General features: G+C 49.3%; 1 protein-coding gene across 3 annotated transcripts in view; it reads right to left on the reverse strand.

Moving 5' to 3' along the window:
• Positions 1-25239, reverse strand: part of GIGYF2 (GRB10 interacting GYF protein 2) — a 1376329-nt gene that overhangs the window by 211199 nt on the left and 1139891 nt on the right. For 2 of the 3 annotated variants that reach the window (XM_069213782.1, XM_069213783.1), the window contains exon 22: positions 10292-10510. The exons of the other annotated variant lie outside the window; for it this stretch is intronic. In XM_069213782.1, the coding sequence (XP_069069883.1) occupies positions 10292-10510 (219 nt within the window). The remainder of the gene's footprint in view (positions 1-10291; positions 10511-25239) is intronic. 3 annotated transcript variants of the gene reach the window in all.

Here is a 25239-nt window from a genome sequence, read left to right on the forward strand (position 1 = left end):
CAGCAGGGCTTAGGGGACTTGACCCAAAGAGGGCAGTCCGAGGTGACCCTCAGCAGCTGGGAGAGTCACAAGAAGAGGAGACAGCCTCCACAGGCAACCCATGGGCAGCAGGTACAGGAGTCGCACTAAGGTCCCCTCAGCACACCTGAAGAGGAATCACATGGCGCTGGAGCAGTAGGCAGGAGACTGTGCTTTGCAGGGAAGAGTGCTGGAGGCTGGGGCTACATGGAGATCCCTTGGAGGAGGAACAAACAAGCCTTGGTAGCTGCAAGAGTCGCGGTGCACAGGGGCAGTGTCCTGCAAGGAGAAGCAAGGGCTTAGAGTCTGCCAAGTTGGAAAGCTGGTAAAGAGGACCAAGCAGACCACCACCTGTGAGACAGGATCCATGCTGTTCCAGAGAAGAGAGGATCCACACAGCCGGTCGTTGGTGCAGTTGGAGCCTGTGGATGCAGGTAAGTGATTCCTTCACTCCAATGGAGAATCCTTCTTACTTCTTGTGCAGGCTGAAGACTCATCGCCTTCAGAGGATGCACAGCCAGGGAAATGTTACAGTTGCTGGAAGGAGCTGGAGAAATAACGTTGCAGGGCAGAGTCGTTGCAGATTGTCGGATCCTGGAGGGTCCATTTGCCGTCTTGGTAGGCAGAAGATTAAGTAAATGATTCAGAGGAGTCCTGCTGGAATCTTGCATGTCTAATCAGAGGACCCACCCGAGAGGGAGACCCTAAATAGCCGAGGAAGGGGGATTGGTCACCTAGCAGGGTGACCACCTATCAGGAGGGGGCTGTGATGTCACCTGCCTGACTTGGCCACTCAGAGGCCCCCAGGGGCCTCTGCCCACCTTGGATTCAAGATGGCAGAATCAAGTGGCCATCTGGAGGGGCTCTGGGCATGACCCATGGGGTGGTGATGGAAAGGGGAGTGGTCACTCCCCTTTCCATTGTTCAGTTTCACACCAGAGCAGGGACTGGTGGTCCCTGGATTGGTTCATACTGGTCTATGCAAGGAGGGCACCAAATATGCCCTCCTTGCATAGACCCAGAAAACCCCAGAAGACTAGTAGGAGCAATGGTTGGGGTCCTCTAAGGAGCCCCCAAAGTGCATGGAATCATGCAACTAATGTTGGCAATAGTACTGGGGTATGATTCAGACATGCTGGATACCAAACATGCCCATGTTTGGCGTTACCATTTTGTAGCTGGACATAAGTAGTGACCTGTGGCCAGTACACTGGAAAAATGGCTTTCCCCACACTTACGAAGTCCAGAGTAATGGACCTGCAGTTTGTAGGGGAACCCCTGCTCATGCAGGGGTGCCCTCACACACAGGTACTCGCACCCTGCCCTCTGGGCTAGGAGGGACTGCCATAGGGGTGACTTACAATGACCTGTTGCAGTGACCTGTAGTGAAAGGTTGCATGCACCTTTTCATGCAGGCTGCAACGGCAGGCCTGCAGACACATTTTGCATGGGTTCCCATGGGGAGCACAATTCATGCTGCATCCCATGGGGAAACCTTGGTGCCCCAATACCCTGGGCACCCAAGTACACATACTAGGGACTTACATGGGGGCACAAGTATGCCAATTGTGGGGAGTGTTAAGTTCTAAGCGACCAAACATCCCCTCCTCAAGCACAGCAACATTTGGCGATGAACCTCAAAGGCTCATGCCTTTTGTTCTGCTGCCTCAGGGCACTCCAGCTAGTGGAGATACCCATCTCCCCAGACTAAGCCCCACTTTTTGCAGCAGGTCCGCCGGGAAAATTATTAAACACCAGGAAGAGTGTCCAGGGTGCCCAGAGCCAAGGTAAACCTATCCTGGAAGATTCCATCTTGTTTTGGAGGGAGATACTCAATAGGGTTAGGTATGCGCCCACCTCCCCAAAGGGGAGTGGGCAAATGAAAGGTGTAGCCACCCTCAGGGTCAGTAGCCATTGATTACTGCCCTCTGACCCTTGTAATTCCCCTAAATCTAGTAACTAGGGGCACCCCTAAACCTTGCTCTTCAGATTCCTGGTGACCTAAAGAAGACAAAGGACTGAAGAGTCGCATCAGCAGTGAAGACTCCAGATAACTGATTTGGCCCCACCCCTACCAGCTTGTCTGCAGCTTTAACACTCCTGCTGCAGGACGACAACTTCTTTTGCAGGACCAGCGACTTCTACAAACCCTCAGAGACTGCCTGCCTTCTCTAAAGACCAGATCTCTCAAGGGCAGCGGCCCTGTCCACAAAGAAACCTCCAATAAGGACTACAGATCCCTCCGGATCTGCAAGTCTTTCCCTTCTGCAGCCAATGCCTACGAGCCTAGTCGAGGTAGCCCACCAGACCAGAGAGAGTCCCCAGGCGATTCCGACCTCGAGTCCACCCCGGGTTGATCCCTCCTGGCCACCACGACAAAACCTACAGCCTGAATTCAGAGGACACCCCTACTGGATCCGGTGAAGATATCCAATGCCTGAATGTACTCCAGCACCCGCAGCCCCCTGGGCTTGGGAAATCCAGCCAACGGTCCACTGACATCCAGAGGAGCCTCCACGTACCTGTCCAGCAGTTGGTCTCCTTCAGCACCAACAACCCACCCCCCCGAGCCCTGAGGTCGTGCCCCGAGACCATGGGTACTTACCTGCAAACCGTCCTCTTCTGAGTGCCCCTAGGCTCCATAGAATTTCATTGGGTGCACAACACCAACTTTGACCTCTGGACCCATCTAGTTCCCGGTTGCTGGTGGAACATCCCTGGTGTCTTCCTAAACTTTGCACTGTGGACACCTTAACCACCAAAGACTGGGACTGAAAGTCCAGTACGTACCTGTAAACTGTGTATGTACTTTTCCCCCTCTAGGACAGCATTGCCTTCAATGAAAACTGCACTGTCTACTTTTGATACTGAAAAGTATTACTTACCCGAAAACTGTTTCAACTGTGAATTACAAAGTGCCTTTGATACTTGAAAGTGATAAATTCTTGAAACTGAACTTACTTGCAACAAAGATCCTTTTCACTCTAGAAATAAAGTAAAAAAGTATATTTCTGATACATAAAACATTGGACCAGAGTTGGTCCTTGGGTGTGTGTCTCATTTCTTGAAGGTGTGTGTACAACAAATGCTTAGCGCACCCCCTAATAAGCCTAACTGCTCGACCACACTACCACAAAAGGGAGCATTAATATTATCTACTTTGGCCTCTGTAAAGCCTATTGGGAACCCCTGGACACTGTGCACACTATACCTCACTTTAGTATAGTATATACAGAGCCAGCTGCCTACATGCAGATCCATTAAAGATGACTGGACAGCCCCAGAAAAGCCTTTTGTCTTCAACCAGACGAGGCATCTCAAGGCCACTTTCGATAAAACTGATCAGCCCTGTGAGTCGGTTGTGTCAAGTCTACTACGCATGGTGAACTTCGCTGCATCTCTCCTGTTGGCAAAAGCCTGAGAGAGTACGGCGTGTGCCACCTCCAGGACTGCTGGCAGCACCTGTGCAACCATGTTCCAAAAGGCATGGGAGTAGCAGCCCAAAATGCATACGGAGTTCATTGACTGCAAAGCCAGGCTGGCGGAAGAAAACATCATCTTCGCCAAAGCGCACAGCCTAAAAGATTCAATGTCCAGGTGTAAGGAAATGCCTCCTTGGCATGGTCACCCCCTGACTTTTTGCCTTTGCTGAGGCTACGTTTCGATTGAAAGTGTGCTGGGACCCTGCTAACCAGGCCCCAGCACCAGTGTTCTTTCCCTAAACTGTACCTTAGCTTCCACAACTGGCACAGCCCTGGCACTCAGATAAATCCCTTGTAACTGGTACCCCTGGTACTAAGGGCCCTGATACCAGGGAAGGTCTCTAAGGGCTGCAGCATGTATTATGCCACCCTGGGGACCCATCACTCAGCACATGCACACTGCCTCACAGCTTGTGTGTGCTGGTGGGGAGAAAAAGACTAAGGCGACATGGCACTCCCCTCAGAGTGCCATGCCAACCTCACACTGCCTGTGGCATAGGTAGGTCACCACTCTAGCAGGCCTTACAGCCCTAAGGCAGGGTGCACTGTACCACATGTGAGGGCATATGTGCATGAGCACTATGCCCCTACAGTGTCTAAGCAAAATCTTAGACATTGTAAGTGCAGGGTAGCCATAAGAGTATATGGTCTGGGAGTCTGTCATGCACGAACTCCACAGCACCATAATGGCTACACTGGAAACTGGGAAGTTTGGTATCAAACTTCTCAGCACAATAAATGCACACTGATGCCAGTGTGCAATTTATTGTAACATACACCCAGAGGGCATCTTAGAGATGCCCCCTGAAAACATACCCGACTTCCAGTGTAGGCTGACTAGTTTCTGCCAGCCTGCCACACACCAGACATGTTGCTGGCCACATGGGGAGAGTGCCTTTGTCACTCTGTGGCTAGTAACAAAGCCTGTACTGGGTGGAGGTGCTTCTCACCTCCCCCAGCAGGAACTGTAACACCTGGCGGTGAGCCTCAAAGGCTCATGCCTTTGTTACAGCGCCACAAGGCATCCCAGCTAGTGGAGATGCCCGCCCCTCCGGCCACTGCCCCCACTTTGGCGGCAAGGCTGGAGGAGATAATTAGGAAAACAAGGAGGAATCACTTACCAGTCAGGACGGCCCCTAAGGTGCCCTGAGCTGAGGTGACCCCTGCCTTTAGAAATCCTCCATCTTGGTTTTGGAGGATTCACCCAATAGGATTAAGGATGTGGCCCCCCTCCCACAGGGAGGAGGAACAAAGAGGGTGTAGCCACCCTCGATGGACAGTAGCCATTGGCTACTGCCCTCCCAGACCTAAACACCCCCGTAAATTTAGTATTTCTGGGCAACCCAGATCCCAGTAAATCAGATTCCTGCAGCCTGAACTAAGGTAGAAGGACTGCTGACCAACAAGCCTGCAGAGACGACGGACGACAACAACTGCTTTGGCCCCAGCCCTACCAGCCTGTCTCCTGAGTAGAAAACCTGCAACCAGCGACGCATCCAACAGGGACCAGCAACCTCTGAAGCCTTAGGACTGCCCTGACCCCCAGGACCTAGAAAATCCCATGAGCAGAGGCTCTGCTCAACAACCTGCAACAAACTTGCAACTTTCCTTCAACTTTAAAGACCTCACTCTTCCCGCTGGAAGCGTGAGACTTCTCACTCTGCATCCGACGCCCCCGGCTCAAGATGCAGAGAACCAATGCCACAGGGAAGACTCCCCGGTGACTGCGACCCTGTGAGCAACCCGAGAGGACCCCCCGGGCCTCCACAGCAACGCCTGCAGAGAGAATCCAGAGGTTCCCCCTGACTGCGACTGCCTGTAACAAGGGACCTGACGCCTGGACTAAGCACTGCACCTGCAGCCCCCAGGACCTGAAGGAACAGAACCTCAGCGCAGAAGTGACCCCCAGGCAACCCTCTGACTAGCCCAGGTGGTGGCTGGCCCAAGAAGCCCCCCGTGCCTCCCTGCACTGCTAAAGTGACCCCTGGGTCTCTCCATTGTTTCCTATTCAAAACCCAGCACCTGCTTTGCACACTGCACCCGGCCGCCCCTGTGCCGCTGAGGGTGTGTTTTGTGTGCCTACTTGTGTGTTCCCCCCTCCCCCCCCGGTGCTCTACAAAACCCCGCTGGTCTGCCCCACCCCCCCCTGAGGACGCAGGTACTTACCTGCTGGCAGACTGGAACCGGAGCACCCCTGTTCTCCATAGGCGCCTATGTGTTTTGGGCACCTCTCTGACCTCTGCACCGGACAGCCCATGAGCTGTTGGTGTGGTAACTTTGGGGTTGCCCTGAACCCCCAACGGTGGGTGGCCTATGCCCAGGAATTGAGACTTGTAAGTGTCTTACTTACCTCACAATCTAACCAATACTTACCTTCCCCAGGAACTGTTGATGTTTGCACTGTCTACTTTTAAAATAGCTTATTGCCATTTTAACACACACTGTATATGTTATTGCTCTAATTCAAAGTTCCTAACTTACCTGTGTGGAGTACCTTGCATTTTATGTATTTACTTCAAATCCTGAACTTGTGGTTCTAAAAATAAATTAAGAAAATATATTTTCTATATAAAAACCTATTGGCCTGGAGTAAGTCTTTGACTGTGTGTTCCTCATTTATTGACTGTGTGTGTACAACAAATTCTTCACACTACCCTCTGATAAGCCTACTGCTCGACCACACTACCACAAAATAGAGCATTAGAATGATCTAATCTTGCCACTATCTTGCTCTAAGCGGAACCCTTGAACTCTGTGCACCCTATCTCTTACTTTGAGATAGTATATACAGAGCCAACTTCCTACAACAATGTCTCCAGTATGACGTCAATGTGGGCTTCATTGAATGGGAGTAGTGGTTCTGAGGGGGGTGAGGTGAATGCTCCAGTTTGTAGCACACCCATCAAGATGTTAGCCTAGACTGCCACCGAGTGTAGGCTGAGGTCCTGGACCTCGGCCGCCCTCCCCCCCTACCATTACAAAGGATGCTCCCTCCTCCGTAGCCACGGTAGTGGGAGAAATCGTACCAGTATCTGGAGAAGTATCTAGTCCACTGGCGTCACCCAGGTCTTCACACCAGTCTATGCTAGTCTTCATAGTGATGGTATACTTCAGGGTCCAGCAACTCCTCCCAAACCTCCCCTAGTCCTCACCCGCGCGAATAGTGTTGAGGGTCTGGCCCAGAGGATAAGACTCCACTTGGTGCTGAAGGTTGAGTCAGGTTGACACCCCTCCGTTTCAGGGTCGCTCAGGCTCCTGGAAACTCGGGGAGGCACAGAGACAGCCAAGGTGTTGGCTCAATCTCAGAGCTAGGCCTTAATGTATGACACACACTCGCCCCATCGGCGACTGACGAGCAAAGTCAAAGATCTTTTCAACAACTTTTTTTTCGTGGTGGTGGGACTGACCTGAGTGGCCCTCCAGCTTTAAGTGCAATGGGGATCTTGGGCTTCGCAACCGCTCCTGGGGCCTTCCTCTTAACTAGTATCAGCCACAAGGCGCTTTAGGGACTGTTACCAAAAGGCAGTCAGGTTCATGGTGCAACAATCAATGCAGGCCTTAGAGTAGTGGTCGTGTCCTTCACCATCATTTATCAGTGACCGATGCCACAGGGCTTGAAGCATTTCTGGAGGATATGCCTGCCACACCGGAGGAAAATACCTCAAAAGGTGTTGCAAAAATGTCAAAAAAAGTTAGTCAAAAATGACTAGGGGTAGCTCTTTTACGGATCTGTACTGACTGGCATGGAAAGAAAAGAACTGATGTCGGAGTGCCTGGTTGCTTTTAAATAGATACTGCAACTGTCACTAACAGTGAGGACAACGCCACACAGATCTTCGGGATCCAGCTGGACGCCTGGTACACTTTTAAGGCAAGGAATCTACATCTAGAAGTCTCTATCAGATAATCTTTTTTGGAAGTTTTAAAATATCTGTTATGTCACAGGCACCAAGTGTTAGGGGAGAAAATGTGCACATGACCAAGACCCAATTTTGGGAGCTACTAAGGCAAAGGAAAATCCCACATCTATCCCAAAGCCTGGGCATGTTTCTAAGATGATCGAAGGTATAGTATATTTATAAAAAGGTTTTATTGGAGCAGGTTAATATGAAAAATTAGCAGTTACAACTGAGAAACCACTGGTAAGAATATGTGAAAACAGTAGAGGTGATAATAATGGAGATATCCCCTGTGAGGAAACAATGTATATTACATGTGTGGTCGTGTGACCTCACTGTGTAATACACTCTTTAGGATCCATAGGTTTCATTTGTCATACCCTCAGCTCAACACAGGGTAGCTGCAGTTCTGAGCAGCAAAAACAAGGCTTAAACAAAGGAAAGTGTAAAGCATTTAAACAGCAATAAACAACTGAAAAGAACGACAAGACGCTAACGAAATCAATTTATTAAAAAATACTATCTGTAGACACCAGAACGAAAATATCCAGCTCAGGGTTTCGGAGATATAGAATTTGCAAAGTAACGTAAATAAAAGCACTTCACACAACCAAGAACAAGAATTGCCATGGTCAACGAAATTAACACTTATAAACTTTTTCACTAAAACGTTTGAGCTAGTAGTTGTGCAGTCCCTTGGAGTCTTTTTAGGCTACCAACACAAGTAAGGATCTAGTCAGGGTGGCAGCAAGGTCCTCAGAAGGATGCTGTGAATGTGATGCAGAAGACAGGGGGCCCTTACTGTGACTACTCCTCAGTCCATGAAGAAGATGAGGTGATCCTGGTCAAAGGTTGATCTCTAAGTTCTGTTAGTGCAGGCAGATATTGGGTTGCCACTGGGCTACCAGTTGTCCAGAATTGGGGTCACCAGTGTATCCTTCCTGGATCAATAACTTGTCCTCTGGGGCAACCAGCTGCACTTCAACAGCCCTCCCGGGCTCAGCAAACTCAGATACACCTTTGTGCGTCCTGGTCCTTTGTGCTGCACGGCAGCGAGTCTCCTTTGCTTGCCAAGAGGTGCAGCCCATGATGGTGTAGCCTTTCTTCAATGGTTCCATGCTGCAGCAGGGCAATCGTTCATCGGTCCTTTTTCCAGTACAGTGGAGATCTGAGTCCAGGGTGTTGATGTGCCCTACTTACACTTAGAAAATGTACTCAGGGCAGGATCCGGTTAGAAGCCAATGGGCTAGCAGGTTCCCTCCCACCTGATGACCACTTCCTGCGAAGTGCAGCATACGGGCATCCGAGGATGCACTATTCTGCCCACTTCCAATATGGAAGGGCCATTCTCCTGGTGTGTGGATCTCCCTAGCCCAACCAAGATGTGTGACTACAAAGGAGGCTACACGCCCCTGGGAATCTTGTTTGGCAACTGGTTTCCTCTCTCCTGTCCCTAGTGCCAGTCTTTCTGCCTGACCAATGGAGCAGCCCATCTCCTGTTACCCATTTCCCCTTCAAAGGCGGCTTCTCATCTGAAGCTCGCCTTTTTGCCAGCACCTGGGTGGCTTCCTGTAGGAGGGAAGTGACACACTCCAGAGCAGTCCCTATTGTATACTTTTCTGGGAATCAATAGCATATTTCCCTACAAGGACAGAAAGCGGTCTGCAGGACAGACCCTAAGTACAAAACTAAATAGGCGCTGGAACCTTGGGCAACTAAAGTGGCAACTTTTAAAGTTGCACTTTGACCACCAGTGACATTACATTAAATGTAATCAATAAATCAGATTTAACACAGTGATTCTTTTGATACCTTACAGTATCAACGTTAACAGTCCCATTCTGAAATTAACAGGGCTGAAGTGTCAGCCTGTAACTCGGTACTTGCCAAATGGGGGTACTAGGTTTTTACCAGTAATAACGACCATTAGGGGTTTTTACTGCTGGAACACGTAGAAGTACATGCTCCACTTTTTCTAACACAACACCCTGCCTTAGGGTCATGAACTCTACCATAGAAGTGACTTGCACATATTAAAAAGGGAGGTTTAGGGTTTGCCGTTACCTTAAATGGCAAAGTCGAGTTAGCAGCTTAAAACTGCCCTTTCAGTCTGCAGTGGCAGACTGGGAGCCATGTTTTACCTTGTCCCAGTCAGAATAGCACAGCAAGTGCTGCAGTCCCTGGGAGACCACTCTCAAAGGCGCTGGGTACCACTAGTACCATATGCTAGGAACTTACAAGCAAGTTAGTCTATGACAACTGGGGACAAGCCAATTAAACAGGCAACATTTTAAGGGCGAGAGCACGTACAACGAAGTCCTGTTTAGCAGGGCTCAGAGCGTTTCAGAGCCATTACGCCAGTTCCCAAGTCACAATGGGGGCAAAAAGTGGAGTGGAGTAAACCTGCAAAAAGCCTGTTTCTTTACACCTCCAAAAGACACAGCAATCTTAATCACAGAAAATCAAAGGCTGCTGACAGATCTGAACGAAGATATGGCGCACCCTTATCAGCAAGCTTCTAGGCTTTTACTGCTGCCCACCAAGAGGGCTGTTTTAGTCTTAGGCACTGGTTACAAAAACAAAAAAACAAAAACAAACAGATAGTAAAGTGTTTAAGTGGTAATAGGCAATAACTTTGCTGAGCTCGATCAGCAATAGATTCCTTCAATAAGAGATTAATAATGGTCAGAGGCTAAATAACAGTGAGGTGAATGGTGACATTGGCCCAAGTTTGTTCGTATGGTGGTTGGTATTTTTAACCACAAGCCAACAATCTAATAGATGTAGGGTGATCTTCTGTACACAAAAGTAGATTACTGTTACAATTCATTGTGGGATGCGGTGGGTTATGTTGACTTTTAAAACAAAGCAGAGGCCTGTAAAATGTATTACCTTCATTTGCGCCATTTGCAGTTGCTGCAGCCTGCGCAGTGCTTCTTGCTGCCTTTGCCGCTGCAATTCCTTCTGACGCTGTTGTTCTAACTCCTTTTTTTTCCGCTCCTCCTCTTCCTGCTGAAGTTTTGCTGCCTCTTCCTCCTTTTTTAACCTATTCTCCTCTGCCAGTCGCTGAGCTGCCTCCTCTTCTTCCCGAGCCCACCTAGCAGCCTCTTCCTTCCAATGAATAAAAATGAACACAGGCTATAAGAACATAGGTAATAAGGACTTTTAACCTACAAGACAATCTAAAATAAGACCTTCAGTACACAACATTGCAATTAAACCAATAATGCACATCTTTAACATGTTTTGAAACAGTCAGTTCAACTTTGCAAGAAACAATAACTTGAACCTCTGGTTATCTGGTTATATTTACAGGGAACCCCAGTGTGAGTAAATCTACAGATTATGGATTTCAAGATTTTTTTTTTTATTCAGTAAATCATATTAGTGGATTTTTTGATAATTTTCACTTTGACCTGGATTTCTTTTTATATTTTCAGGAAAAATGGGAAGCAGGATTGGGTAGAGCCACCAGCCTCCACTGTGGGTAGACGGTACAGCTGCTGGGAAAGCTGATTTTAGAGACAGAGAAGTAGTGGTGAGAGGGCAAAAATACGGAAACCAATTATTTTTGTTTTACCATTTTAAGACACTTTTCAATATCTTGTCAAGTGTCCCTAATTGGCTCTACCAGGCCCGCTGAGTTTCTGGGAGCATGTCCCAGGCTGGAGGGAGGGAGCTGAAGTTACAGCCCATAAGTTAGTGAAGGTTATTTGTTCCAATCTTTTGTGCCTCACAATCCTGTCACTCAGGGTATCAGAAACTGCTAAGCAGCCCATTGAATATCCCACTCTTTTATGCTATGTAGATTTCTATGGCTCAACTAATCACCCATGAGGGTATCCAGGCGCTGGAGCAGGAATATATGAGTAAAATGAAGGATGTTGGGCGTCAGACTCCGCAGAATTATTCGAAGAGCCAGGTGTTCAGCTTCTTGCGGAATTCAAGGAGTGAGGAGGACACTCTAATGTGTTGAGGGAAGTCTTTCCAGGTCTTTGGTGCGATGTAGGAGAATGCTAGATTTCCGGTTCTGCTTTTGTGGATGCAGGGTTGTGTGCAAGTGAGTGCAGCTAAGCGTAGGTTTCTGGAGGGTAGTTGAAAGTACAGACAGTTGTAGGAAAATACCACTGTTGGCATAGTTGCCCACCATTTTGTGCCTAGTGTTGATGCAAACTTTGACAAAGTGTGCTGGGATCCTGCTAACCAGACCCCGGCACCAGTGTTCTTTCCCTAAAACTGTACCTTTGTTTCCACAATTGGCACAGCCATGGCACATAGTTAAGTTCCTTGCAAAAGGTACCCCTGGTACCAAGGGTCTCGTGGTCAGGGAATGTCCCCAAGGGCTGCAGCATGTATTATGCCACCCTGGGGGACCCCTCACTCAGCCCTGGCTCACTGTTTTGCAGATTGTGTGTGCTAGTGGGGAGAAAAAGGCAAAGTCGACATTGCACCCCTCTCAGGGTGCCATGCACCCAAAATCACTGCCTGGGGAATAGGTAAGTCACCCCTCTAGCAGGTCTTACATCCCTAAGGCAGAGTGCACTACGCCACAGGTGAGGGCATAGCTGCATGAGCAATATGTCCTTACAGTGTCTAAATCCATTCTTAGACACTGTAAGTGCAGGGTAGTCATATTGAGTATATGGTCTGGGAGTTTGTCACTACAAACTCCACAGCACTGTAATAGCTACACTAAATACTGGGAAATTTGGTATCAAACTTCTCAGCACAATCATCTTGAATATGCCCCTTGTATGTTAGCCAACCTGGTAGTGTAGGACTGACCACTCTGTGCCTGCCTGTCACTTCCAGACGAGTTTCTGACCACATGGGGTGGGTGCCTTTCTGCACTCTGTGGTCAGAAACAAAGCCTTCCCTGGATGGTGGTACTTCACACCTCCCCCCTGCAGGAACTGTAAAACCTAGTGGTGAGCCTCAAAGGCTCAAGCCTCCAGTTACAGTGCCCCAGGGCACTCCAGCTAATGGAGATGCCAGCCCCCCTGGACAAGCCCCTACTTTTGGTAGCAAGTCCAGAGCGATAATTAGGAAAAACTAGGAGTCATCATCACATCAGTAAGGACCACCCCTCAGGTGTCTAGAGCTGAAGTGACCCCCTCCTTGCAGACTCCTGCATCTTGGTTTGGAGGACAGGAACCAATAGGGTTCGGAATGTGCCTCCTCCCCAACTGGAGTGGGCACTGGAAGGGTGTAGCCACCCTCAGGGACAGTAGCTACTGCCCTCTGACCCCCTAAAAACGCCCCTAAAACTTGTATTTAAGGGCTCCCTGAACCAAGCTAGTCAGATTCCTGACGACCTTAAGAAAAGATGAAGGACTGCTGAGCTGAAAACCCAGCAGAGAAGAAAAGGAGACAACAACTGACTCGGCCCCAGCCCTACCTGCCCGTCTCCTGCTTCAAAGACCCTGCACAAGAAAGGCAACGTGTACCACAGGACCAGCGACCCCTGAAAAGCCTCCAGGGGACTGCCTGCATCACCGAGGACCAAGAAACTCCTGTGGACAGCAGACCTGCTCAACAAGAAGAAGAGGAAACTACTTCCAAGGGACTCCCACCTCACTCCAGAAGCGCGAGTACAAAACAACTCTGCACCCCTGTAAGGAAATGCCTCCTTGGCATGGTTGCCCCCTGACTTTTTGCCTTTGCTGATGCTATGTTTACAATTGAAAGTGTGCTGAGGCCTGCTAACCAGGCCCCAGCACCAGTGTTCTTTCCCTAACCTGTACTTTTGTATCCACAATTGGCAGACCCTGGCATCCAGATAAGTCCCTTGTAACTGGTACTTCTAGTACCAAGGGCCCTGATGCCAAGGAAGGTCTCTAAGGGCTGCAGCATGTCTTATGGCACCCTGGAGACCTCTCACTCAGCACAGACACACTGCTTGCCAGCTTGGGTGTGCTAGTGAGAACAAAACGAGTAAGTCGACATGGCACTCCCCTCAGGGTGCCATGCCAGCCTCTCACTGCCTATGCAACTATAGGTCAGTCACCCCTCTAGCAGGCCTTACAGCCCTAAGGCAGGGTGCACTATACCATAGGTGAGGGTACCAGTGCATGAGCATGGTACCCCTACAGTGTCTAAACAAAACCTTAGACATTGTAAGTGCAGGGTAGCCATAAGAGTATATGGTCTGGGAGTTTGTCAAACACAAACTCCACAGCACCATAATGGCTACACTGAAAACTGGGAAGTTTGGTATCAAACTTCTCAGCACAATAAATGCACACTGATGCCAGTGTACATTTTATTGTAAAATACACCACAGAGGGCACCTTAGAGGTGCCCCCTGAAACTTAACCGACTGTCTGTGTAGGCTGACTAGTTCCAGCAGCCTGCCACACTAGAGACATGTTGCTGGCCTCATGGGGAGAGTGCCTTTGTCACTCTGAGGCCAGTAACAAAGCCTGCACTGGATGGAGATGCTAACACCTCCCCCAGGCAGGAGCTGTAACACCTGGCGGTGAGCCTCAAAGGCTCACCCCTTTGTCACAGCCCAGCAGGGCACTCCAGCTTAGTGGAGTTGCCCGCCCCCTCCGGCCACGGCCCCCACTTTTGGCGGCAAGGCTGGAGGGAACAAAGAAAGCAACAAGGAGGAGTCACTGGCCAGTCAGGACAGCCCCTAAGGTGTCCTGAGCTGAGGTGACTCTAACTTTTAGAAATCCTCCATCTTGCAGATGGAGGATTCCCCCAATAGGGTTAGGATTGTGACCCCCTCCCCTTGGGAGGAGGCACAAAGAGGGTGTACCCACCCTCAGGGCTAGTAGCCATTGGCTACTAACCCCCCAGACCTAAACACGCCCTTAAATTTAGTATTTAAGGGCTGCCCTGAACCCTAGAAAATTAGATTCCTGCAACAACAAGAAGAAGGACTGCCAGCTGAAAACCCCTGCAGAGGAAGACCAGAAGACAACAACTGCCTTGGCTCCAGAAACTCACCGGCCTGTCTCCTGCCTTCCAAAGAACTCTGCTCCAGCGACGCCTTCCAAAGGGACCAGCGACCTCTGAATCCTCTGAGGACTGCCCTGCTTCGACGACGACAAGAAACTCCTGAGGACAGCGGACCTGCTCCAAAAAGACTGCAACTTTGTTTCAAGAAGCAGCTTTAAAGAACCCTGCAACTCCCCGCAAGAAGCGTGAGACTTGCAACACTGCACCCGGCGACCCCGACTCGGCTGGTGGAGAACCAACACCTCAGGGAGGACCCCCGGACTACTCTACGACTGTGAGTACCAAAACCTGTCCCCCCTGAGCCCCCACAGCGCCGCCTGCAGAGGGAATCCCGAGGCTTCCCCTGACCACGACTCTCTGAAACCTAAGTCCCGACGCCTGGAAAAGACCCTGCACCCGCAGCCCCCAGGACCTGAAGGACCGGACTTTCACTGCAGAAGTGACCCCCAGGAGTCCCTCTCCCTTGCCCAAGTGGAGGTTTCCCCGAGGAAGCCCCCCCTTGCCTGCCTGCAGCGCTGAAGAGATCCCTTGATCTCTCATTGACTAACATTGCGGACCCGACGCTTGTTCTTACACTGCACCCGGCCGCCCCCGCGCCGCTGAGGGTGAAATTTCTGTGTGGGCTTGTGTCCCCCCCGGTGCCCTACAAAACCCCCCTGGTCTGCCCTCCGAAGAAGCGGGTACTTACCTGCAAGCAGACCGGAACCGGGGCACCCCCTTCTCTCCATTGAAGCCTATGCGTTTTGGGCACCACTTTGAACTCTGCACCTGACCGGCCCTGAGCTGCTGGTGTGGTAACTTTGGGGTTGCTCTGAACCCCCAACGGTGGGCTACCTTGGACCAAGAACTGAACCCTGTAAGTGTCTTACTTACCTGGTAAAACTAACCAAAACTTACCTCCCCCAGGAACTGTGAAAATTGCACTAAGTGTCCACTTTTGAAATAGCTATTTGTGAATAACTTGAAAAGTATACATGCAATTGAAATGATTCAAAGTTCCTAATGTACTTACCTGCAATACCTTTCAAACAAGATATTACATGTTAAATTTGAACCTGTGGTTCTTATAATAAACTAAGAAAAGATATTTTTCTATAACAAAACCTATTGGCTGGATTTGTCTCTGAGTGTGTGTACCTCATATATTGTCTATGTGTATGTACAACAAATGCTTAACACTACTCCTTGGATAAGCCTACTGCTCGACCACACTACCACAAAATAGAGCATTAGTATTATCTATTTTTACCACTATTTTACCTCTAAGGGGAACACCTTGGACTCTGTGCATGCTATTCCTTACTTTGAAATAGCACATACAGAGCCAACTTCCTACAATCATGCTACTAGGTATCCTGAAGCTATTCCCCTTAGGTCAACTACTGCCCCTGCAGTAGCCAAGGCCCTCATTGGTATCTTTACCAGAGTGGGCTTCCCTAAGGAGATGGTGTCTGACAGAGGTACCAACTTCATGTCAGCATACCTAAAACATATGTGGAATGAGTGTGGGGTGACTTATAAATTCACTACACCATATCATCCACAAACTAATGGCCTTGTTGAGAGATGCAACAAGACATTAATGGGCATGATCATGGGGCTCCCAGAAAAATTCAAAAGGAGATGGGATGTCCTCCTGCCATGTCTGCTTTTCGCTTACAGAGAGGTGCCTCAGAAGGGAGTAGGATTCTCACCCTTTGAACTTCTGTTTGGCCACCCTGTAAGGGGACCACTTGCTCTTGTTAAAGAAGGCTGGGAGAGACCTCTTCATGAGCCTAAACAAGACATAGTGGACTATGTACTTGGCCTTCGCTCAAGGATGGCAGAGTACATGGAAAAGGCAAGTAAAAACCTTGAGGCCAGCCAACAACTCCAGAAGTTGTGGTATGACCAAAAGGCTGCACTGGTTGAATTTCAACCAGGGCAGAAAGTCTGGGTTCTGGAGCCTGTGGCTCCCAGGGCACTCCAGGACAAATGGAGTGGCCCTTACCCAGTACTAGAAAGGAAGAGTCAGGTCACCTACCTGGTGGACCTGGGCACAAGCAGGAGCCCCAAGAGGGTGATCCATGTGAACCGCCTTAAGCTCTTCCATGGCAGGGCTGATGTAAATCTGTTGATGGTGACAGATGAGGACCAGGAAGCTGAGAGTGAACCTCTCCCTGATCTCCTCTCATCAGACCCTAAAGATGGCTCAGTGGATGGAGTGATGTACTCAGACACCCTCTCTAGCCAACAGCAGTCTGACTGTAGGAAGGTCCTGCAGCAGTTTGCTGAACTCTTTTCCCTAACCCCTGGTCAGACACACCTGTGTACCCATGATGTGGACACAGGAGACAGCATGCCTGTCAAAAACAAAATATTTAGACAGCCTGACCAAGTTAAGGAAAGCATCAAGGTGGAAGTCCACAAGATGCTGGAATTGGGAGTAATTGAGTACTCTGACAGCCCCTGGGCTAGCCCAGTGGTCTTAGTCCCCAAACCTCACACCAAAGAAGGAAAGAGAGAGATGAGGTTTTGTGTGGACTACAGAGGTCTCAACTCTGTCACCAAGACAGATGCTCATCCCATTCCTAGAGCTGATGAGCTAATAGACAAATTAGGGGCTGACAAATTCTTAAGTACCTTTGACTTAACAGCAGGGTACTGGCAAATCAAAATGGACCCTGGAGCAAAAGAAAAGACAGCATTCTCCACACCTGATGGGCATTATCAGTTCACTGTTATGCCCTTTGGTTTAAAGAATGCCCCTGCCACCTTCCAAAGGTTGGTGAATCAAGTCCTTGCTGGGTTGGAATCCTTTAGTGCAGCTTATCTTGATGATATTGCTGTCTTCAGCTCCACCTGGCAGGATCACCTGGTCCACCTGAAGAAGGTTTTGAAGGCCCTGCAATCTGCAGGCCTCTCTATCAAGGCATCCAAATGCCAGATAGGGCAGGGAACTGTGGTTTACTTGGGACACCTTGTAGGTGGAGGCCAAGTTCAGCCACTCCAGCCTAAGATCCAGACTATTCTGGACTGGGTAGCTCCAAAAACCCAGACTCAAGTCAGGGCATTCCTTGGCTTGACTGGGTACTATAGGAGGTTTGTGAAGGGATATGGATCCATTGTGACAGCCCTCACAGAACTCACCTCCAAGAAAATGCCCAAGAAGGTAAACTGGACTGTAGAATGCCAACAGGCCTTTGACACCCTGAAGCAAGCTATGTGCACAGCACCAGTTCTAAAAGCTCAGATTACTCCAAGCAATTAATTGTGCAAACAGATGCCTCTGAACATGGGATAGGGGCAGTTTTGTCCCAAACAAATGATGATGGCCTTGACCAGCCTGTTGCTTTCATTAGCAGGAGGTTACTCCCCAGGGAGCAGCGTTGGAGTGCCATTGAGGGGGAGGCCTTTGCTGTGGTTTGGTCCCTGAAGAAGCTGAGACCATACCTCTTTGGTACTCACTTCCTAGTTCAGACTGACCACAGACCTCTCAGATGGCTGATGCAAATGAAAGGTGAAAATCCAAAACTGTTGAGGTGGTCCATCTCCCTACAGGGAATGGACTTTATAGTGGAACACAGACCTGGGACTGCCCATGCCAATGCAGATGGCCTTTCCAGGTTCTTCCACTTAGACAATGAAGACTCTCTTGGGAAAGGTTAGTCTCATCCTCTTTCGTTTGGGGGGGGGGGGGGGGGGGGTTGTGTAAGGAAATGCCTCCTTGGCATGGTTACCCCCTGACTTTTTGCCTTTGCTGATGCTATGTTTTGAATTGAAAGTGTGCTGAGGCCTGCTAACCAGGCCCCAGCACCAGTGTTCTTTCCCTAACCTGTACTTTTGATTCCACAATTGGCACACCCTGGCATCCAGATAAGTCCCTTGTAACTGGTACCTCTGGTACCAAGGGCCCTGATGCCAGGGAAGGTCTCTAAGGGCTGCAGCATGTATTATGCCACCCTGGAGACCCCTCACTCAGCACAGACACACTGCTTACCAGCTTGTGTGTGCTAGTGAGAACAAAATGAGTAAGTCGACATGGCACTCCCCTCAGGGTGCCATGCCAGCCTCTCACTGCCTATGCAGTATAGGTAAGACACCCCTCTAGCAGGCCTTACAGCCCTAAGGCAGGGTGCACTATACCATAGGTGAGGGTACCAGTGCATGAGCACTGTACCCCTACAGTGTCTAAGCAAAACCTTAGACATTGTAAGTGCAGGGTAGCCATAAGAGTATATGGTCTGGGAGTCTGTTTTACACGAACTCCACAGCACCATAATGGCTACACTGAAAACTGGGAAGTTTGGTATCAAACTTCTCAGCACAATAAATGCACACTGATGCCAGTGTACATTTTATTGTAAAATACACCACAGAGGGCACCTTAGAGGTGCCCCCTGAAACTTAACCGACTATCTGTGTAGGCTGACTGGTTCCAGCAGCCTGCCACACTAGAGACATGTTGCTGGCCCCATGGGGAGAGTGCCTTTGTCACTCTGAGGCCAGTAACAAAGCCTGCACTGGGTGGAGATGCTAACACCTCCCCCAGGCAGGAGCTGTAACACCTGGCGGTGAGCCTCAAAGGCTCACCCCTTTGTCACAGCACAGCAGGGCACTCCAGCTTAGTGGAGTTGCCCGCCCCCTCCGGCCACGGCCCCCACTTTTGGCGGCAAGGCTGGAGGAAACAAAGAAAACAGCAAGGAGGAGTCACTGGCCAGTCAGGACAGCCCCTAAGGTGTCCTGAGCTGAAGTGACTCTAACTTTTAGAAATCCTCCATCTTGCAGATGGAGGATTCCCCCAATAGGATTAGGGATGTGACCCCCTCCCCTTGGGAGGAGGCACAAAGAGGGTGTACTCACCCTCAGGGCTAGTAGCCATTGGCTACTAACCCCCCAGACCAAAACAAGCCCTTAAATTTAGTATTTTAAGGGCTTCCCTGAACCTAAGAATTCAGATTCCTGCAACTTACCTGAAGAAGAAGACTGCTGAGCTGAAAAACCCCTGCAGAGGAAGAACAGAAGACACCAACTGCTTTGGCCCCAGTCCTACCGGCCTGTCTCCTGCCTTCCAAAAGAAACCTGCTCCAGCGATGCTTTCCAAGGGACCAGCGACCTCTGAATCCTCCGAGGACTGCCCTACTTCGAAAAAGGCAAGAAACTCCAGAGGACAGCGGCACTGCTCCAAAAGAACTGCAACTTTGTTACAAGGAGCAGATTTAAAGACCCCTGCAACTCCCCGCAAGAAGCGTGAGACTTGCAACACTGCACCCGGCGACCCCGACTCGACTGGTGGAGAACAACCAACTCAGGGAGGACCCTCCGGCGACTCTACGACTGTGAGTAACCAAAGTTGTCCCCCCTGAGCCCCCACAGCGACGCCTGCAGAGGGAATCCCCAGGCTCCCCCTGACCGCGACTGTCTGAACTCCATTTCCCGACGGCGGGAAAAGACCCTGCACCTGCAGCCCCCAGCCCCTAAAGAAACAAAACTTCTGTGCAGGAGTGACCCCCAGGAGGCCCTCTCCCTTGCCCAGGTGGTGGCTACCCCGAGGAGCCCCCCCCCTTGCCTGCATCGCTGAAGAGACCCCTTGGTCTCCCATTGAAAACTGAAGGAAACCTGACGCGTGTTTGCACACTGCACCCGGCCGCCCCCGCGCTGCTGAGGGTGTACTTTCTGTGCTACTTTGTGTCCCCCCCGGTGCCCTACAAAACCCCCCTGGTCTGCCCTCCGAAGACGCGGGTACTTACCTGCTGGCAGACTGGAACCGGGGCACCCCCCTCTCTCCATTATAGCCTATGTGTTTTGGGCACCTCTTTTGACCTTTGCACCTGACCGGCCCTGAGCTGCTGGTGTGATAACTTTGGGGTTGCTCTGAACCCCCAACGGTGGGCTACCTTGGACCAAAAACTGAAAACTGTAAGTGACTTACTTACCTGTGAAAACTAACAATAACTTACCTCCCCCAGGAACTGTGAAAATTGCACTAAGTGTCCACTTTTAAAACAGCTTATTGTGTTTCATGTGAAAAGTATACATGCTAAAGTAATGATTCAAAGTTCCTAGAGTACTTACCTGCAATACCTTTCAAATGAGCTATTACATGTAAAATTTGAACCTGTGGTTCTTAAAATAAACTAAGAAAATATATTTTTCTATAACAAAACCTATTGGCTGGATTTGTCTCAGTGTGTGTACCTCATTTATTGTCTATGTGTATGTACAACAAATGCTTAACACTACTCCTTTGATAAGCCTACTGCTCGACCACACTACCACAAAATAGAGCATTAGTATTATCTCTTTTTGCCACTATCTTACCTCTAAGGGGAACCCTTGGACTCTGTGCATACTATTCCTTACTTTGAAATAGTGCATACAGAGCCAACTTCCTACATGCACCAATGGAGGTTGAGTACGAGTCTCGCTGTGGCTTTCTGGATGATCTGGAGTTAGTGTTGGATAACGATGGAGATCCCAGCCTAGAGTGTGTTGAGGTAGTCTAATCTCCTCGTGATGATGGCTTGTGTGACAGTGTATCTGGGATAGCCTTGGCGATGTTTGGTGCTGAGGTGGGGTTGAGCCAGGTTTCCCCTAAGTAAGAGGAGATCCAGTGTGCTGTTGCTGAGGAGATGCCAGATCTCAGTGGTGTGCTTGCTGAGACAGTGTGTGCTGAGAAGCAGGCATGCCAGTGGGTGTTGTGGTGCTTGTTTGGTGTGTTGTGTGGCATTAGCCAGAGTAGGAGGTGAAGTTGTTGGTGCATGGGGGACATGCGTAGTGGGATGCTGCAAGTACAACAGCAGTGGGTCCATGTGAAGTGCCCTACCGTGATGTATGATGAACCACGGCATCAGCAAGTGGAATAGTGTCCTGGGTTGATCGAGCAGAGGAAAGCTGCGGTGTAGCGGTGGGGGCTGATCAGACCAGGGTTTGTGAAGCTGGGGCAGTCCATGTGTGGACAGTCTCAGATGTGCCACTGGCACACAGGGAACGCACCTGTTGTGTGCAGTCACGCCCTGGCCGACATTAAGTAACTCTGGGGGGAGGAGGGACAGAGATCGGTGGTGGTAGTGCGCAGCAGAGGAGTGCGGGGCAGTCGGCATGGCTAGCTGGCATGGGAAGGAAAGCAGCAGGCGAGCAGGTAAGAAGTGGGCAGTTGGGAAAAGGTGTGGAAGGGGGAGCAGGGTGTGCGTTGAGTGTGAGTTAGGCACGAGGGAAGAAAGGACTTAACAGCAGAAAATTGGTGCAGCGGTTGGAGAGGCAAAAAATACTGAAAACAGCAAGTGAGGAGAAAGAAAAGCGAAAAAGAGGCCAAGAAAGGAGAAGGAAAAGGCACAAAAATTGAGTGAGAAGAAAATGGCACAAAGGCAAAAAACATGCGAATAGGCACAAAAAAGTGTGGGAGAAGTATGAAAGTGGCACAAAGAAGCTAAAAACAGGAGAGAAAATGCAAAAAAAAGTTAAGACAGAAGTATGAAAGTGGCATAACGATGATGAAAATGGAGGAGATAAAGCATAAAACAGGGAGAAATAAAAGTAAGAGGAGGTAGGAGTATCAGTTTGTAAAATGGTTACACTTCCTAGGTGTTTCTATGCATTCCAGGGGACGAGGAGTCTGCTCCCACAGTCGGAACTAGATAAGTTGATAACAACTATTCTTTGGGGTGGTCCACGTCCTAGAATAAAACTAGGTACAATAAAACACATCCTATAAAAAGGGAGAGATAGCATTCATGATCAGGGAGTGCCATTACATAACAGCCCAGCTGCAGCACTGTGGTTAACAGATATGCCCAACCACGAGAGGGCACTCCTCAAGAGAAGCTACCTCTGGGATGAGCAAAGATGGCATAGCTAAAAAAGGCAAAGAAGTGGCAGAGGGTCCCACATGTCTCAAGTCTGGGACCGCTACAATAGATACGTGGTTGAGGTTACCCCTTTTAGCTCAGACAAGGGACAGTGGACTCACCCGGCATTTTGAGATATAAGGCCTCTCACCCGAGAAGCGGGATGGATAGACAGAGGCTGCCAGGAAATGGAAAATCTTTGCGAAGGGGAAACCTATCTCACATTTGAAGAGGCACAATAAAAATTTGCAGTAGGACGGGGACAAATCCTGATGTTTGCTAGATTGACTGCAGAGGTGCACAAATGCTGGACTGGTTTCCTGGGACATCCACTGGAATTGCATGTGCTAGATGCTGTGGTGGACCTTCAGGCAGGGGGCAGATATGTACCCAAGATTTATAGTGCACTGACCCAGGACAAGGTGAACCAGCCCCTGAAGGTGAGGGACAAATGGGTGAGTGATGTGGGAAGTCCTCTCACCGACCCACAGTGGGATAAAGTACTGGGATACCATAAGACTGTAACTGGTAATGGCCAGTTTTGGCTGATACAAGTCACTATACTTTCTAAAGCCTATTTTACCTCCTTCACTCTCAGTAAAATCTATCTGACACACAGAGAGGAATGCCCACTATGTTGACGATTGGTAGCGGACCTGCTACATATGCTATGCGGGGAGTCTGATATGGATGTGGAGAGCAATGTAATGAACTAAATATTGTTAACGAAAGGTTAGAATTTCTTTAAGTGCTACATCTGTTGTATTTGTATACAAAATGATAAAATATTTTTGACAAAAAGAGGAAGGCCGAGACCCTGAAGAGAATTAAGACAGAAGGAGAGAGGGCATCAGCAGATAGGTTGGGAGGACCAGTCCAAGTAAGTATGGGGCTGGGCCTAGGCACGTGCTCACGTCAAATAGGGTATCAGAAACTGCTTATTAGCCACCCACTGAATACCCCACCATTTATTAACCGGTTCGGTGTCTAGGACTAGTTGATCTTGTCCAAGGTGCCGGTTCCCCGGTGCCTTGGACAAGGTCACCTCGTCCCGCTATAGGCCCCCGGCAGGCACCCCCCTCCCCCCTGGGCAGGGTTGGAAGGGGAATCTCTTCCCCTTCCACCCCGCGACCCCCGTGGCGTCTGATGACGTTCCCTCCGGCAAGGGGGGGGGCAAACACAAGGGAATATATATTTTTTATGGGCTATTTGAAGTAAGGGGAGCAGCCCCTTGGCAAGGGCTGCTCCTCGGGGGGCAAATTATTTCTAGGCCTAATATTATTAGGCCGATCTGCCCCCCCAGGGAAAATTGTATTTGTTTTTTTTATGTTTGGGGAGCGACCCCTTCGGCAATGGTCGCTCCAGGGGGTGGGGGTGGGGCAAATTATTATTAGGCTATTTATGCACCCCCTGGGGGCAGATCGGCCTTGTGAAACCACTAGACACCAGGGAATATTTTTTTGTGTGGGCTATTTCAAGTAAGGGGAGGAGCGCCTTGGGCAGGGCCCACTCCTTGGGGGGCAAATTATTTCTTGGCCATTTCTGCCCCCCCCAGCCCCCCCCCCCCGGGGCCGATTGGCCTAATAAAACATTGGCTCTTCCCTGTCACAAACACTTGGCCCACCTACACAAGTGAGGTATCATTTTTATCGGGAGACTTCTGTGACTCCTCTCAGATTCCAGAACTTTCTGTCACCGAAATGTGAGGAAAAAGTGTTTTTTTAGCCAAATTTTGAGGTTTACAAAGGATTCTGGGTAACAGAACCTGGTGAGAGACCCACAAGTCACCCCGTCTTGGATTCCCCTAGGTCTCTAGTTTTCAAAAATGCACAGGTTTGGTAGGTTTTCCTAGGTGTAGGCACTTTGCAAAAAACACCTCTGTTTTTTGTGGAAAAATGTGATGTGTCCACATTGTGTTTTGGGGCATTCCTGGCGCGGGCACTAGGCCTATCCACCCAAGTGAGGTACCACTTTTATTGGGAGACTTGGGGGAACATAGAATAACAAAACAAGTGTTATTGCCCCTTGTCTTTCTCTTCATTTTTTCCTTCCAAATATAAGACAGTGTGTAAAAAAAGACGTCTATTTGAGAAATGCCCTGTAATTCACATGCTAGTATGGGCACCCCAGAATTCAGAGATGTGCAAATAACCACTGCTCCTCAACACCTTATCTTGTGCCCATTTTGGAAATACAAAGGTTTTCTTGATACCTATTTTTGACTCTCTATATTTCACCAAATGAATTGCTGTATACCCAGTATGGAATGAAAACCCACTGCAAGGTGCAGCTCATTTATTGGCTCTGGATATCTAGGTTTCTTAATGAACCTACAAGCCCTATATATCCCCTGAAGAAAGTTGGCTCTGTATGCACTATTTCAAAGTAAGGAATAGTATGCACAGAGTCCAAGGGTTCCCCTTAGAGGTAAGATAGTGGCAAAAGAGATAATACCAATGCTCTATTTTGTGGTAGTGTGGTCGAGCAGTAGGCTTATCAAAGGAGTAGTGTTAAGCATTTGTTGTACATACACAAGCAATAAATGAGGAACACACACTCAGAGACAATTCCGGGCCAATAGGTTTTTGTATAGAAAAATATATTTTCTTAGTTTATTTTAAGAACCACAGGTTCAAGATTTACATGTAATACTTTAAATGAAAGGTATTGCAGGTAGGTACTTTAGGAACTTTGAATAATCAAAATAGCATACACAGTTTTCACATAAATCACATATAGCTATTTTAAAACTAGACAGTGCAATTTTCACAGTTCCTGGGGGGAGTAAGAGTTTGTTAGTTTTTGCAGGTAAGTAAACCACCTACGGGGTTCAAGTTTGGGTCCAAGGTAGCCCACCGTTGGGGGTTCAGAGCAACCCCAAAGTTACCACACCAGCAGCTCAGGGCCGGTCAGGTGCAGAGGTCAAAGTGGTGCCCAAAACGCATAGGCTTCAATGGAGAAGGGGGTGCCCAGTTCCAGTCTGCCAGCAGGTAAATACCCGCGTCTTCGGAGGGCAGACCAGGGGGTTTTTGTAGGGCACCGGGGGGG

This window comes from Pleurodeles waltl, chromosome 11 (genome assembly GCF_031143425.1).
Source record: "Pleurodeles waltl isolate 20211129_DDA chromosome 11, aPleWal1.hap1.20221129, whole genome shotgun sequence".
In the NCBI taxonomy this organism is placed as follows: Eukaryota; Metazoa; Chordata; class Amphibia; order Caudata; family Salamandridae; genus Pleurodeles; species Pleurodeles waltl.